This window comes from Fukomys damarensis, unplaced genomic scaffold (genome assembly GCF_012274545.1).
Source record: "Fukomys damarensis isolate Sample0158 unplaced genomic scaffold, DMR_v1.0_HiC HiC_scaffold_6, whole genome shotgun sequence".
Taxonomy (NCBI): Eukaryota; Metazoa; Chordata; class Mammalia; order Rodentia; family Bathyergidae; genus Fukomys; species Fukomys damarensis.
Window position 1 is genome coordinate 42,638,914 of NW_022900918.1, and position 17,267 is coordinate 42,656,180.

The 17,267-nt window shown below is 46.3% G+C and overlaps 1 protein-coding gene and 1 long non-coding RNA gene across 2 annotated transcripts in view; one reads left to right on the top strand and one right to left on the bottom strand.

Moving 5' to 3' along the window:
* The first annotated feature begins 4,054 nt into the window (after positions 1-4,054).
* LOC117285140 lies at positions 4,055-8,315 on the top strand. Its single transcript, XR_004516122.1, has 3 exons — positions 4,055-4,122; positions 6,148-6,290; positions 8,242-8,315. It is a non-coding gene; the product is annotated as an uncharacterized LOC117285140 (long non-coding RNA).
* Positions 8,316-9,071: 756 nt separating this feature from the next.
* Positions 9,072-17,267, bottom strand: part of Tubgcp3 (tubulin gamma complex associated protein 3) — a 50,504-nt gene continuing 42,308 nt past the window's right edge. The window contains exons 18-22 of the mRNA XM_033760915.1: positions 16,853-16,941; positions 16,632-16,763; positions 12,406-12,546; positions 11,052-11,168; positions 9,072-10,071 (exon numbers count right to left, since the gene is read on the bottom strand). Coding sequence (XP_033616806.1) covers positions 9,913-10,071; positions 11,052-11,168; positions 12,406-12,546; positions 16,632-16,763; positions 16,853-16,941 — 638 coding nt within the window. The 3' untranslated portion in view covers positions 9,072-9,912. The remainder of the gene's footprint in view (positions 10,072-11,051; positions 11,169-12,405; positions 12,547-16,631; positions 16,764-16,852; positions 16,942-17,267) is intronic.

A 17,267-nucleotide genomic window follows, 5' to 3' on the forward strand; every position in this document is an offset into this window, starting at 1 on the left:
CAGGGGTCTGAGAGGTGAGGTCTCCGAGGGGCCTGTGAGCCACACACACGGGGGTGGCTGACCCTCAGGACGCAAGGTGCCCCTCCAGGGTGTCACCCCCGCCCCCACACACCACCCAGAGTCCGAGGTCACACATGGCAGGGACTCCTCCCAGGGTGTCCTCACCTCTGCAGCACCTAAGCAAGACCCCACTGAACCCTGGGTTGTGGCTGCCCAGATATCTGGTGCCCAGGCACCCAGGACCCTCCTCGAGCCACAGACGTGGCAGGAGGCAGGACGTGCTCACACTCTGAGGAAGAGCACACAGGTGTGGGACCAAGCCACCCCAGCCGGCACTGCCTCAGGATTTCCAGCCTCACCTCCAGCAGCACCCCTGGCCTGAGTCACAAGAGGGACAGGATTCCAGACAGGACAGCTAGTATAGGCTCTGGAAATGCATCTCTGTAGCCATGCGAAGAGGTCTTTGAGGACCATGCCAGCTCAGCAAGCCACACCCCATGACAAGGCTGAGTGACAGGGTGGCAAGGAGTAGCCGCCACCCGTTCAGGGCAGCTCTGGCTCAAGGATCCCCCACCCCACTGTGGCTCTGCCAACCTTCCTCAAAACTCCACACTGACCAGGACTCGTACTGAGCTCCTCCCTCCCTCTGCATGAGGCAGGACCCTCCCCTCTCTGTATTTCTCAAATAAATCTCTTGTACATCTAAGTCCACCATCTCTGCTTCTGGGAGGACATGGACTAACAGAGGGATACACAGATCAGGGGTAAGTGCTAGATCATTTGGCAAGCCTTCCAGCTACAAAGTCCATACAAAAAAATTAATCCCATTTGTGTACATCAGCAACAAATACAAAATTATATGTTAAAGATATCATTTACCACTGGGCTGGGGATGTAGCCCAGTGGTATATCACTTGCCTAGCATGCATGAGGCCCTGGGTTCAAACCGCAGCGCAACCACCGAAAAAAAAAAAATCATTTACCTTAATGCTAAAATAAAAACAAAGAAAGAAAGCCCTAATACTAAACATAACAAAGGTCATGCAAAGCTAACGTGGAGAAATTTACAGAACTTTGAAAGACATTAAGAAAGGTCTAGGCAAAAATGGAGAGATACTATGTTCACAGACTGAAATAAACAACTATATACGGGACCTTTCTAAAAACAATTTAGAGATACAGTGGTACCTCAGTTCACAAACAATCCATTCCATGGTGGCTGCAGTCACGTTCTCCTCACCCAGTGAAGTTTTCGAACAGAAGCAGAATTTTGCTAAACTCGTTTGTGAATTGCTCGCAAACAGAAATGTTGGTGAACCAAGGTGTAGCGGATTGACTAATGGTCAACTCGTAATGCCCAGATGAACTGAATCAGCGTGGTCTGGGCGTGGAGGATCCACCTGAAGATTGTTACCAATAGCCATAAAAAGAGAGCGGGAGGGGAAGATGGGGGCTGTTGGTTTTCTAGGAGAAGCTTGCCCTGGATGGTTTTCCCGATGCGAACGAGGCCGTTCTCATCGGAGGAGGAGCTCAGGACCTCACTGCCGCTGGGAATGTCTGCTGTTCTCATCAGGGGAGCTCTGATCTTCACCGTGAGCATCGCTTCCTGGCTCCAATGTGGATCCCACAGCCTGGTAGCACATATCCTTTGTCTTAGGATTTTCTGGCTTCCACCACTGGCCTTTGGGCCTTCCAGGTGCAGATCCTCAATACAGACAAGCATGAGACACTGCCGTGGGCTCTGGACCACTGGCTGGACTCGAGGAGGACACTGCCTTGGACTCTAAGCTGTTATCTGGACTTCTGTGGGACACTGCCGGGATCCAGTTGAATGCTTTGGGCTCCTAGTGTGTGGTTAATCTTCTTTGCATTTGACTCTTTGGGTAATTATCATAAATAAGCTTAAGTTATGTGCCCTGTATTTAATGTATTCCCTTGCCCAATCCTGGTGACTTAAACACGAGGTATTATTACAGTCCCAATCAATTTTTAAAATAGAACTGGATTCTAAAGCTATGAAAGAAAGGTCAGAAGTAGCCCATCCCAGCCCCAGTGCATGGTACAGAAAGCACTGGAGAGGCCAGAATCTATCACAGAGTGACAGGGACCAAGACACTTCGGCATCAATTCAGGGACAGACAAGCAGGTCAAAAGCACAAAACATACACCCGGGGAGTCCTGCTCACAAGTCATCCGGGCCAAAGTTTTCAACGACTGCTGCCTGGAAACTTGCTTCATTTCTGAAAAATGGGAGCACCTGGCCTCTGCCCTGTACTGAGTGCTAAATTCCAGGCAGACAGAAAGCAAGATGTTAAAGACCAGATACTTCATGAGTTGTCGAATAAAACTCGAGACCATTACCATGATTCTGGTGTGCGGACTGCATCTAAAGTCACAGCTAGACACTCTACGGAAACTGGCCAGATGTACCAGGTCCTCGTAGCAGATGTCACCAGTGCAGCTTGGCCTGCTAGCACATGGGTTGGACCCACACACTAAATCCAGTGGTTTCGGGGCTCCTGCACACACGAGTTCTGCACCTAACAGGACAGAGTGCTCTTACCCAGTCGGTGAGACTTCTGGATAGGTGGTACCCTCCTGCTTGTGTTCCTGTCTGGGGGTCACGCTTTCCACAGGGACTTGTGAGTCACAGGGCCAGGCGTCCTGCGATGGCCTTCTGCTGAGGCTGCGCTTTCATTGTCATGAGACAAAAAGGCAAGGGCAACAGGCCTCCCTCTACCAGAGCGAAGGCGCCCATAACCCTGAACCAGCTTCCCCATGTAGGGCTTCCCTAGTCTTTAACACAAGGCTGCAAGGTGAGATAGGGCCGCTTCTGAAGAAACGGCTGCACCCAGGGCCTTGGGGCCTCTGCCTGCAGTGACTGTGCACTCTGCCCCTCCTGAACACGCCCATTGGGGCCTGCTCAGAGGCTTCTGTTGTGACGACTCCTGGCCTGCGCAGTTTCCACCCCAACACTGATGACATTTTCTGGAGTGGTTCCAGCATAGGATGGACCCCTGCAGCCACACAGGATAGAAGTAGGTTCTGTGAGCAAGTTATAGTACTGTGATTTCAGGGAAGACTTGTAGTGGAGAAGCTGGCTTCAAGTATTAAGAAATTTTCCAACATTAAGAAATTTTTAACTCAAATCAAATCTACATCCTAAGGCAGCTAAAGGGACACAGCATGCAGAGTACTGTAATACTGATTATGCCCAAAGCAGGCTGTAAAGAGTGAATTGGCTCATTTATAGAAGTGAGTCCAGCCAAAACCTACATGCCAAGGTCAGGATAATTCCCACCCAAATTCTATTCCCACAACTAAAACCTTGACTAAAAGGACAGTGTTCTAATTATAACTATGTATTTTGTCTATTCTGCTCCTAATTCAAGACTGCTTTCTCTTGTCCTTTATGAGCCTTGTTTACATTACTTTCCCTAGAAACTGCACACAGCTTGCCTTCACCCTAATAGATTGCCAATAAGTCTAAGTCAGAGCCTGGGGCCGGCCAGGGTCTCTGTTGGTTACACTGGCCTTGCTCATCCTGGCCCCCACTTTCTCGCAGTTCTTTCAGTTTTATTTCTCAGGGCTGCATTGTATACTGGCCAGGGTGCTGGGACCTAACTGCAGGGATCCCTAACAACTGGTGACCATCTTGGGGGCTCAAACCACAAGCAATCACCTGCTCAGTGAGGCTACTCAGAATAAAAAGAAAAAAAGAATCAATGACACAGTGCACCTCGCATCAAAGTCAAGGACAAGCACAAAAACCTGGAAAAAGAGGCATGTGCTTCAGATGTGAGAAGGTAGTAAAGGTAGTTAGTCAGCTGGGACTAAAACATGGGGTAATTACTTTCGGCCCAAGCTGGCCTGCAGTGTTGAAATAAATGCTGCAAAAGATAACTATAATCGTTGTTTGTTTTTCACAACAAGAACTTTAGATATGGCACTTAGGGAATGCGTCAAAAATAACATCCAGACAGCTCAACAAAAAAGAAAAGGTAATTCCCCTTGGGACTAACTGAGCCCTTGACAACTCGGAGCCTTGGGTACTCTGCTTTGTGGCCGAACAACGGAGCCTGGGAGCCACTCAAGCTTCTGCTCCATGGCACTCAGCAGCTGGTGAGCACTGTTTAATTTCAGTTTTAGAACAACTGCTCTCTAACAGACAAAGAGATTTTATTAGAAAAATCAAATTATAAATTTTAGCTAACTGATAAATGGCGTTGGTGTGTGTAGAAACATTTCCTGTGCACTGCAAATTCTTGAATTGTAATTCTAGGGTTAACTTGCTCTTTTCTGTACTTTCTTGATGAAGAACTCGAGGTTAGTACTGTTCTACTGGCCACCAGTTAAATTTTAAAATGTAACTATCTGAGAACAGAAAAAAAAAAGGGAAGAATTTTAAAATTTTAAAAGCAGAAGACAAGTTTGTTATAGAAGGTATATAGTAAGTGAGATAGAGGAAAAATATTAAAGCTATAAGTAAAAGAGATACTTTTGATATGAAAGGATATTGTATGTTTGTCTTGCTAGAAAGACAGACAAATATCTTTTTTTAAAAAAATTGTTTAAAAGCAAAAAAATTGTGGAGTTCAAACAAAATAACTACAGTTGGACAGACAAGTGGACAAACAGACATGTAAGATAATTTATAAAACTAGAGTGCACTCAAATATATTTAGCCTAATTGAATTACAGTACCCTTTTGTAATTTTTAGGTTCATAACTATAAATAAGACTAGTCAAAACTTTTTGAAAGTCAACTATCAGAGATCTCTTGTAGAACTAGAATCAGAAGGAATGAAACCTCTTTATGCCTGTAAATGTAAACCTTTTATAACAAACTAGAAACCAACAATCAAACATACATATTTTCTTGATAAATCGCTCCTGAACACCTTCTCAATGTACCTAGTTCAGTTCTAGTCTTTTTTTGCCTTTAAACAATTTTTTTAAAAAAGATATTTGCTTTAATTTAATTTAAATTGGCTTTCAGATATAGATTATTAAAGTTAAAGGCATGCTTTCTTTTTTTAACCTATGTTGCTAACAGATCAAAATTATATATATTGTCTAAATGTATATTGTCTAATCACTCCAAAACTGTAATTGGTTACAAATACTGTATTAATTATTGATCTATTTTTATAGATTATTGAATAAGCTTGGTTAAGGTAATTAAATGAAGACCCCAGACTACTAAATGGGACTCCCCTTGGCGAAAGGAGCAGCTGCATGGAAATATTTTCCAGACTTTGCTCACTAGGGGAACCTCAACAGTTTCCATGATTTTATAATAGACTGACCTGATAGTTTTCATAGCCTTGTAAGAGACTTATATCAATAAATATTACTTAAATGTGTTGTTATAATATGTTTACATTGATTTTCATCAAAGGGCTAAGTTCTAAATATATTTTGATATATGTTGGTCATTTTCAAAAGATTACATTTTCTGTGAAAAAAAAAAACAACAAAGGCTGGGGATTTAGCTCAGTGGTTCTGCTACCTGCCTCGCAAGTGCAAGGTCCTGAGTTTAATCCCCAGTACCAAAACAAAAAAGCAAAAAACAACAACAAAGGTATTATTGAAAAGATGTTTTTGGTACCAAACCAAAGGACATAAGGTTTCATATGATTCTAATAATTACTGTTAATTTTTGGTGTATTAAATGTACTCATGCTTTTTGACTGTACAGGTTTTCTAATATATTGTTTATTGTAATAACATCCTTTTGATTCAGGTGTTTGCCTTTCTCAAACACTCTATCTACTTATGATAACAAGTACATTTATAGGCTGATATATTTTCTTTAGATGTTATCCTATCAAAAGATAACAATTTGGGTAAGAGCTTTTTTGGTGTTTTTAGAGGATGAGTACTTTTAAAAACAGCTCTTTTATACTAAGATGGACATTTAAGTGTGTTACAAAGATAATGTCATCACGGTTGTTGTGCTAAAATGTGTGGCTCTAGAGTTGAAGCTTTTTTTGTTAACATTTTACAGGAATTCAACTAGAACAACCATGATTGATAAAAAATAAGTCTTCTAACGATATTTTCTATTTCAAAGTGCTTGATATCCAGATATAATTATAATAAGTTCACTACTCCCAATGCAATGCTAATGATCTTCTCTTCTAGGTGTTCAACAACTAAAATTTAGAGACCAGAACTAGAAAGGTAACTGGGCTAAGAAGATAGCCAACATTTTGGCTTTGGCCCTTCAAGGTCTACAAATAACCCAGGTCATGAAAGAATCTTTTCTACAAGATCCTACAACTTAGGTAAGTCACCCAACCTCCTGAGCAGGGAAGACTGCTGGACACCAAAAAAGACAGCAATCTACAAATGTAAAATGGGCCAAAGGAGTGTCACTTGAATGGACAAATCTCCCATGCTTTCACAAAAGGTGACATGGTCAAACAAGGCCATGACACATCCTGATGGCTGACACTGACAGGAGCTGAGAAGCTCTGTATAGGATTCAAAGTAATGCCTGAGACTTAATTGATAATAGGAAGATAACAAGAAGTTAATTCGTATTCATATAGGTCTCGCCTTAACTTGGTCTTGAACACCCAGGAGTAAAGTATAACCAAATGATATATAAAGTCAAGACCATAGTAATAAAGCTAGATATACTAAGGGGCTCCAATTGCTGACCCCTACGGCAGTTTCCAACTACACAGATGACTCAACACTGTTAGGGTCATAAAAAAAAAAAAACTATGATAAAATTTATAGGCATCAACAAGACTTTAAGAATTTTTTAGCTAAAATCGTTTTTTAAATTATTAATTTTTAAATCTTTTTACAGCTAAAATTAAAAGAAAAATTATGATAAAATAATCAGACCAATGGCTGGCTGGTCCGAGTGCAGTGGTGATCAACTAATTGATCACAACCAGTTAATAACCTCCATTATAAAGGGTCTAAGAGCCAACATGTTACAATCACTATTTCAGTCCTTTAAGAACAGTTTCTAAACATGGCTCTTTCCCCAACCTGCTTTTTTATTTTCGTACTTATACTTTGATTGTACATGCTCTAATTTCTTAAAAAATTTTGTTTATTCTTGCCTATAGGCTGCCAAACTCCAAGTGATCATATAGATAAAATCAACAAGTGTGCTAATATTTTTAAACCAAAATCCACCAGACTAACTTTATAAGAGTTTATAATTGCTAAATTACAACATGATTTTTATTTAAGGCCCATTAAATCAGCTTCCTAAAAGAGAGCCCCTAACCGTGGTCATCCGTATGCTGACCCTTCTCAGCTCAAAACAAATTGAAACTATTCCCTTTCTCTCCCAACCACAGTAGGAGATGCTCTTTATTTAAAAAAAAAAAAAAATTATTACACAAATAAGTCTAATGGCTGGCTGGTCCGAGTGCAGTGGTGATCAACTAATTGATCACAACCAGTTAATAACCTCCATTATAAAGGGTCTAAGAGCCAACATGTTACAATCACTATTTCAGTCCTTTAAGAACAGTTTCTAAACATGGCTCTTTCCCCAACCTGCTTTTTTATTTTCGTACTTATACTTTGATTGTACATGCTCTAATTTCTTAAAAAATTTTGTTTATTCTTGCCTATAGGCTGCCAAACTCCAAGTGATCATATAGATAAAATCAACAAGTGTGCTAATATTTTTAAACCAAAATCCACCAGACTAACTTTATAAGAGTTTATAATTGCTAAATTACAACATGATTTTTATTTAAGGCCCATTAAATCAGCTTCCTAAAAGAGAGCCCCTAACCGTGGTCATCCGTATGCTGACCCTTCTCAGCTCAAAACAAATTGAAACTATTCCCTTTCTCTCCCAACCACAGTAGGAGATGCTCTTTATTTAAAAAAAAAAAAATTATTACAAACAACTAAGTCAGTTAAACACATTATAAGTCCTTGTGACCTGAGTCCATTAACCTCACGGGGACAAACCACTGCTGGGTGTACTCACCTTCCCCTAAAAGCAGTTATATAAACAAAAAGGGGAGGGAGGGTACAGCTACCTCGTCAAGCTCAACTAGATCTTGTTACTTTCATTTTGAATTTTTTAAATACACCTATGGAAGCTAAATATGCTCCACTGAAACTCCACTGATACAAAGAAAGATCTACAGACACGTCCTAGACACTAGTGTTGTCAAAGGATGTCTTAACTAAAAGGTAAATGGCTCAATACAATTAACAACATAGGGGCCAGGATATGCTATTTTTCAACAGAAAATAAGATGCTGTGGCCATCCTCCCAGAATGTACCACCAGGGACCAAGATGATGGATTCACTGCAAGCAGCATGACGTGACACCCTGCTCGCTGAAAGCCATTCAACGGCAGGATCTGAGCGGCTTCCCTCGCCTACAACGGCCCTTGTACCTGCAAAGATCACCAGACCTCATCCCGCTGATGTTTTCAAAGAGAAGGGGGAGATGCAGAGGACTGTAAATCTGATTATGTCCAAAGCAGGCTGCAAAGGGCTAACCCTACAACTCGCTGTTTACAGAAGTGAGTCTAGCCAAAGCCTGTGTGCAAAGGTCAGGACAATTCACACCCAAATTCCATTCCAACAACTAAAACCTTCTGACTAGGACAATGTTCGAATTACAGCCATGTATTTTGTCTGTTCTGTTCCTAAATCAAGACTGCTTTGTCTTGTCTTTTATGAGCCTTGTTTACATTACTTTACTGCAGTAGCTTGCCTCACCCCAACTGATTGCCAATAAAAGTTAGTGCCTGAGGCTGGTCAGTGCCTTTGTTGGTTGCACCAGCATTAGACTCCTGGCGCCCTGCTTTCTCTCTCCTAATTCTGCCTTTTAGTTTTCTCAGGCCTGCACTGTACACTGCTCAGGGTGCTGAAACCTATCTACAGGGGTCTCCAGTAACAGCAAACCAGACGTGAGTGGGGCTGCTCTCTGCTGCACTGAAAGCTGCACAGGCAGACTTCTGGGTTTCCAAGTTAAATACTATAGTCCGTACTGCAGCACAGCACATCAAACCGGGCAATGAGCTGTCCCTGTATAGACTAGTCAAGAAATAGCAATGAATCTGAAAGATAATGGTTTTAATTTTCTAAGTTTACACTATGTAACATAAAAAAAGGCAGATTTATGTGACTTGATATGACATTTTGCTTTTACAAAAAACAGTTCCTCCCAACATCTGGTCAGCAGTATATAAATATTTACAGTGAAAAAATAGGTGAGGAAAAAGGAAATCTTCATTATCCACTTTCTTTCCAGTGCTTGTAAGAATCTGAAAATAAAATCCTCCATTTACCCTTGAGTCATCTGCACTTACACACTGTTCTGGCCGGTGGCTTCAAAAGGCATGGGCTACACCAGTTTCTGTCAGGGCTGCTCCTACTCTTTTCTATACTGTTTTAGAAGTTACATGAAACAGTAAATATAAAAATGTAAACCTTGGGAGAAGAGGAAGTAAGAGCAAGCACACGAAGAGGGTACGTTAGGATAAATATTCTCTTGGGTGATTTTTCACAACACAAAAACCAAAATAAAATGCTCTGTGTTTTCTTAGCAGGGACATCTTGTTTCAGTTTATTACAGTAACAAAAACTTCCCCTAAAGAGGATGTTAAAAAAATAGCATTGACATTATCCTGAACACACCACTGCCCTATGCTGGCTAACGGGAACTGTGATAAATACAAGCAACCACTTGGACAGCATCGTGGTGTCTTCTCTGTGAACACAGCCAGGACGATCTGACCAGCAGAGCAGTTTGTCCATCGCAGCGACATCACGCACTCACCTCCGGTGGACACGTGACTGTAACCCTACCAGATGCCGGGCCACTGACAGACACTGCAGGCCTTGGTGGCAGGCTGGCCTCCAAGCACCTGTTGTGAGCTGGTGTTTACTGATGGAGTCTCGTGCCCTCACGTGTGGGATGTGCGCCGTCCCCTGGAGCCCAGAGACACGCGGAGCCTGGGCTCCCTGGCCTTGTAGTGTTCGTTAAAGTCTAGCCTGAAGCTCAGGAACCGGAGACTTTCATCGGGGCTGGTAGTCAGTAACACCAGAAACTGCTGCACGATACCCTGAAAGAAACAATGGGATGGCCATTCCCAACAGGACCCTCCCTCCGAACAGAGCTTCCAATCTGCCTGGCTTTTCCTCACCGGCCTCACCCACACCCATGAGGGGTCTAGGAGCTGAGTGGGGATCTGGAGGTCCCGCAGCCTACCCTGACTGCATGGCAAGGAGTCACTGTTCTTACAAATACCAATCAGCAATGCGAATGTTTTATTTAACGCCATCTACCCAGTGGGTGTTTCCTTCTGCCCTTAAAGACTCCAGCATACAAATCTGGCCCCATGATTATGGGAGCGGATTTAATCACAGGGTCCCGGGTCGCCTCAGAGTCAGGGGCTTTGTGAACAGGATGCAAGGGGACACATGTTCCTGGGCTTCATCAGGATCGTGAGCCAGAAGCCTGGGAGAAATTCCTCAGAGAGGAGTCCTGGGCTGTGCCACTCACCTTCCAGGCCTCCCCTGCTGCTCCCTTTCCTCCAAGAGCACAGCGGGCCCAGGCAGGGCAGGGCAGCGCACAGAGCTCACACACAGCATCCTGCCTGGCACAGAACAGACTGCAATGCACTGACACCCATTTGTCACTCTAGGTGACAGCAGAGGAAAGCCCCTAGAAATGACACTGCCAAAAATGCAGCCTGCTTCCTGTAAGACAGGAGACCCAAGGACCTGTTTGGGTCTGCATCTGAGAGACTCATTCACGAGCAGCCATGATGAGCTATTGAAGAGGAATAGTTGTTCTGCTCTCTAGGACAGCATCAACACTCCAGAAATAAGGGACCCTAAACCAGTATGCCAGGGCCTCCAAAAGGGGCACAGCTCGGCCACATGGGCCCTGCAGGGCCAGCCAGGCCATGCCCACGGTGGACACCATGTCCTTGGAGGCCTGCCCTGGAGCTCTCCATCTACAGTGTGGAGCGGGCACCACTCCAGCCCAACAGTGACCTCAGCACCGGCCAGGGCAAGGGGCCCATGCCCCAGCACACACCTGGTAAAAGTGAGTCAAGATCCGCAGCTGGGAACACATTTTTGGTATGGACTCTTGAAATTCTTGAATCCTCCTGTTCTCTTCCTCCTCATCTGCCGCTGTCACTCCCCACTGGCCCTGAAGAATCAAAAGCACCAAAGTTAGTTTTCTCACAACTCATTGTTTTCAATGACCATAGCAACACTGTATAATACATAGCAGTGATGTGATTGGGCCCAAGCTAACAGATTTCTGCTATTACAGAGAGCCTGTATCTTCCTGTCATTTTGGACATAATTTTTATTCAGATGATATAAATATGTACTGAAACAATAGAAGAAATAGAGAGAGAACCAGAGTGCTTATGGTTTCAGAACTCTGGGAGGCTGAGACAGGAGGACCCCAAGTTAGAGCCCAGCCCGTACAACTCAGGGAATTAGTGGGACCCCATTTCAAAAAAAAAAGAGAGAAAAAGGGCTGAGGATGTAGTGCAAAGGCTGTGGGTTCAACTCCCTGTGGCATGCACACACATGCACGCGCGCACACATACACACACACACAAGCAGAGTGAGTCCCCAGCACGCGCGGAGCTTTGTGCTTTCGTAACTAAGATAGGAACGCTTCTGACCACTCCCTTGGAGACATGTGCACCTGCTTCTACTTTTAGAGGACTTATTTTCAGTCAGCGGTGAGTCTGCCTAAATGCTGGGCTGAATCTCATGCCCGTGACTCAATCACTAACCCACAGGGTGGCTCAGGCACGGCCAGGTCTGTGCGCAGCCTCCCCAGCTCCTCGGCATCGCCCAAGCCATGCCATCAAGAGACAGCTGGGCGACATCCATGGGACAACTGGCCTCCTGTCTCCGACATACCTAACGCCTGTTCTCTCAGGCACAGCAGGCTGTCAGGCCAACGGGGTTCCCTGATGCGGGCTGCCCAGAAATGATACTGAACAGTAAAACTGAACATATGGTCCAAACTGTTTGTCTCATTTGGCTCAGATCACAGCAAATACAAAGAAGCCCACACGCAGCCCGCTCATTCCGTCTCCCCAGCCGGGGCCCAGAACACTTGTTAGGAGGGACCCCGAGGACACCCCAGAGTGCGGCCTGGACTCTGACCCCAGCCCCAGGGCACAGCGATATGGTGCTGGGCTGGCTCCGGAAACGCCAGTACCACAACACAGGCACGTGGGTGCGCAGGTTCCGATTCTCGGGAACATGCCTGTCCTCTTGTGCGAGAACACGACGGCTGTCCAGGACCCCAAGTAGTGAACGCGTCTGCATCTCATGGAGACGTCAGCAGGAAAGCTGTTCACTCACTGGCGAGAAGCAAGTGCGCCATCAGAACTATAGAGCACAGATAAAAGCCGCACCTCCATCTCATGCTGCTGCTTCTTCTCTTCAAACTGCAATCGCCGCTGCAACTCTTCCAGAGCGGCTCGGTATATTGCGTCCTGAGTGTTCTGAAGTTCAATGATCTGATCAAACACTGCTCTGAGCTGGTTTAAAAGTACCTGAAAAGATAGGACCATTTCTTATTAGGACTTAGGCTCCCTGAGTTTTTTAAGAGAAGCTTTTCTAATTAGAAAAGCAGTGCGTGCAATGTGTGGACGTAGTTTGTGCTGAAATCCGGTCTGCATGGTAACTGAGCCAGATCCATGGGGCCCCCAGGACCTCAGGTCCCCCACAGAGGGTGAAGGGGACTGGAGGACCACAGCAGCAGCAACCCCTGCCCATCGCCTCCCAGGTGCCCACCAGCCAGTGTGTGCCACTATGTTGATGTGGCACAAGGCCTGCCCTGTTCGGCTCCCAGACCTGTGAGCCAGAGCGAACTTCCACTCCGTATAATCTGTCCCGAGCTGTGCATTCTGCTGTAGCAGCAGAAAGTGGACTAAGACGAGACAGCAACCCTGTGAGCTGCTCGCACAACATTTCCCAAGTCCTCCCTACTGAGCAGCATGGCACAAGATCATGACAAAACACTGTCATTCTGTGCTACCTGCCATGGCCTAAATATGCTCTGTCCCCAGACTTTAAGGGTCAGAAACCTGCAACCCAACCCAGCAGTGTCAGGAGGTGCTGAGCCCTTTAAGAGGGACCGAGTCCTCTCCTGGGAGCTGGCTGTAGCCAAGCAGGTTAGCTCCTGTTCCCTTGCGCACCTCCCTCCAGAGCTGACGCAGGAGCTGAGCCCATGCAGGCACAATGCTCTTGGGCTTCTAAAACTCTCAGCCACACAGACCTTTTTATGACCACCCAGTCTCCGGCATTCTGTGATTACAGCAAAAAACAGACAAAGACACCACCATGACAAGTGCCACACACTGAGTCGATGGTGTCCTGTTCTCTGTGCAAATCGCATTTTATACAAGGAGAGAAAGGCTTAGCACAGGGAACAGAGCTCTGTGCCTGAAAACCTACCAACACCCCGACACGTGTCTGCTCCTCAAGAACACCACGGAGGGGCACTGTGTCTGCTCCCTAACATCACAGCCCTGCCTCTGGCCCCTGCTTATAAACCCTGCACAGTATTCTCCACATATCTGCCTCATCCGTCAATCCCCATGCTAGTACGGCAAAAGACAGAAGCAAGAAAACCTACGACACAGGAGAGTTAACCTGAATATCATATGAAATACCACATACCTATTGCAAGGCCACACAGCAGCGGGCAATGTACAACCAAGGGAAGGGGGAGGTAACCCAGCTTCCCAAGACAGAGCCCTCCAGGGTCCTGGCAAACACCGCAGCCTGGGCAGAGCATTAGCACCCCCTTCACATGAGGAATAGGACAGTGTTCTCTGTGCACAAGCTAGGGAAAAGCAGGAGGCCCTCTGGGTGGAAATAAAGAAATGGAACCCCACTCACATGTACAAACATTCCAAGGAAACCTCAGCTCATCCAAGAAAGTGCAGAAATAGGAAAATGAATAAAAGATCAAAGTGAAGACATGAACAACACTCCAGACCAGCCCAACTGTGGCCGGCAGAGGACGTGAGTCCAATGGCTGGACAGGCCTCTCGCCCTGCTGCCCATGGCCAGGACCCCAAGGATGCGCAGCCTTCCACTCCCTCTGCGTGAGATGGCAACACTCACTCAGGCACAGCAGCGCCACTAACAGCTGAGCTCAGGCTGGGTGTCAAGGGAAACAGGAGAGAAAGGAGCATTTGCTAAGAATCCAGACCCAGCCGCTCCAGAACCCAGTGCGGCAAGATGAACAATTCACTTCTCTCATGTTCACCAAGGCAGGGCCAGCTAAACACCCTGCAATAGCAACAAACACAATGGAGGCCTGACCTGGGGGCTGATGAGGTGGTGCCATCATTGATGCCACAAACACTTATTTTATGACAAAAAAAATGAAACAAAAGATCAAGATGGTTCAATTTTTGCGGCTGCCTTGATGTCCTGAACTGATTCAAACGTTTCACTTTCGTGGTCACTTAAGGGCAGAGCCGGGAGTCACACAGGGCCAGACCTGGTAAGGCAGAGGAACATACAGCGTCCTGTTCTTAGGAGCTGCTTTTCTGCTGGGTGGCACAGTGGTCTGAACACCCCTCCTAAGGGCACTTGGCAAGAGGATCCAGAGCTAGTCCAGAGTCTGGGGATTCATGGCAGTGTCTTCTGTAGTAACATTTTCTACATTTAGACACACCCTATTTTTGGTATTTCTCTAACTTGTCTACATCACTACAGTGACCACATAAAAACAAGACACTCTGGAGCAACGGTCAAGCAGCTTGCTCAGGGACTTGACCCTGGAGGGCATGCCCAGGCCTCTCCTAGGAATTTGCAGCAACTGCAGCTGCACCAATCCACGGTGTGATTCGGAGCTTTTTCTATATCGCACAACTCCGAAAATGTGTGTTCACTGCCACTCTCAGGCTGCTGTGCCTAACTTCACATCTGTGTGTCAGAACAGCCTTGGTGTTTTTAGCAAAAATATTAGACTTAAAAATCTGTTAGTAATACATTCACTTTATATATTTTATTTATTTAAATTTATTTTACATAGTAGCTTCCTTTAAAAAAAAAACTAGTGACTACTCAGAACAAATCATCACCTTTGGAGTCAAACATTTGAAAAGGCTCACTCAAGAACGAGGATGCAACACCCACTGACCGCCACAGGGAGGACCCTGCGCACAGGACACGCCCTCCCCTGCAGGTGGCTCAGGCAGGAGCTGGACTTTCCTGTCTCCAAACAGGCTACACTGCTGTGCCTCCCCGGCCAGGAGCATGACAGCCTGGGCGTGATCCTCAGTGGTGCCAACATTCTCCAAAAAGCATTAGATTTGTGACCAAGTACCGCTGTAACACTACTGTGCACTGGCATACACAAGCACTCACACCAACTGCTTCAGATATCAGCAGCAGCACCTAGGTGCTGGTCACTCTGCTGAACATTGTATGTGACTCACCAACCCACTGCAGAGACTGGTACTGTCCTTTCAAAGCAGGACATACATCAGGAAATATCAAATGGGGCTCGTACTTCTTTGTGACCAGCAGAGCCCAGGGTCTGTCTGTCACTGGCAACTTTTCCATGGGACAGAGCCAGCTGGCCCATGCACAGGGTGGAGGCCGCCTCCAGCTGGGAGCGGTCACTCTGTCACTGTGTCAGCTGACGCAGCAGCACGGACATGCTCAACACCCTCCAACAGGAAGTGAGGCTGAAGGCCTGCGAACACCTAGATGGATATTCTTTAAATTCATAATGTCATTCAAAGTATCTTCACCACTTCTACGGTTATCTCAATCTATTTATAAAAACATTCTGTGTAGATGCATCTCGGATGTCTGCAATTTTTTCACATATATCATCAATAATTCTTTAACGATAAAATTTACTGTATCAAAAGACACTTTCTTGGCTATGGTGGCTAAATTCGACACTGCAGTTTACACAATGCATCCCTTGGCAGGGCAATGTTCACAGGAAGACCTGGCTGAGGCAGGACAGTCAGAAGCAGACTCTGCAGACCTCACTGCCCCCAAGGCTCTGCCCAGGCCACACACTCCCTTGCCCTAGGCCTGGTGACACCCCAGCCCCAGCAAGGCCTGCTCCATGGAGCCACCACTTTACAACAGGGCGGGAGGAACAGAAGGCCAGCAAAGGCTGAGGCCTGAGAGTGTTCTTGATTCATCCTGACACACCACTCATTTTCAAATGCTCGTAGTCAGACACTGATGCTCAGAGAGTAAAATAATGAAAGATCGCAGTCCCTAGATGAAGCAGAATATCACCTAGCAGGCACGGGCCCTGGGTCTGACACCCGCACAGCACACAGGAGGGCGGGAGGAAGGAGAACAGAGCCCAGAGGCTCTGCCCCTCCATGGCATCCCCGGACATGCACACCGCTTCCCTCTGCACTGTCCTCTGCGGCCTCGCAGCTTACCTTTCTGTGACTCAGACCATCAGTGTGGTTAGGACAGTGCTGTTCCTCTCACCTCTCCACACCCACCTGAGGCAGTTAAGGCACGCTTCTCTCACCTGCTTTGCTAAAAGTCTGTTCAGAAACAGGAACTCGGACCTTCAGACTCCCACCCATGTCTGTCATGACCAGGTGGCTCGCTGGCAGTTCCTGCGAGCTGGCCTTACCCTGGAGTCACCATCCAGCAGACAGCGAGAGGTGATAGTGTCCAGGAACGCCTCGTGCGCCGCGATGATGTGGTCCAGGTCCTGGGCCTGCTGCACTCTGTTCCAGAGCTCATCCCATGAGCACTCGAGCACCTGGAGGCCACAGTGGGCACTTGGGATGGCCAGTCCTCCCTGGAGGACCCTCTGCACCACTGACCCCTGACCACAGGGCACACACATACCTCGAACGTGATGTAGTACTGCATCTGGTGGATGAAATGCACCATCTCCGAGGCCAGGATGTGACACTGGTGCAGCACCCCTGCGAACTCTGCAAGAGAGAAGATGTCAGCGGAGGGGCACATGGGGACAGCACAGGCAACGGAGGACCCAGGCCTCCCGTCCTGGCCATCAGCAAGAAGCAGCTGGCGCCCTTCACCGTACCAAGGCCTGAGCTACCTAACGGAGCAGCACCATATCACCCCCCCACCAGCTGTAAGGCTCTGGAGGGACAAACCCGACTACGAAGTCTCTCTTCATAGAAAGGCAGTACTGTGAATGAATGGAAGCTGTTTTGTGGCCTCTTCACAATTATTCCAGTGTCTGTATCTAAGGAAGCTGCGTGGACACGGGCCGCCGGATAGAAGAAAGAGAGAG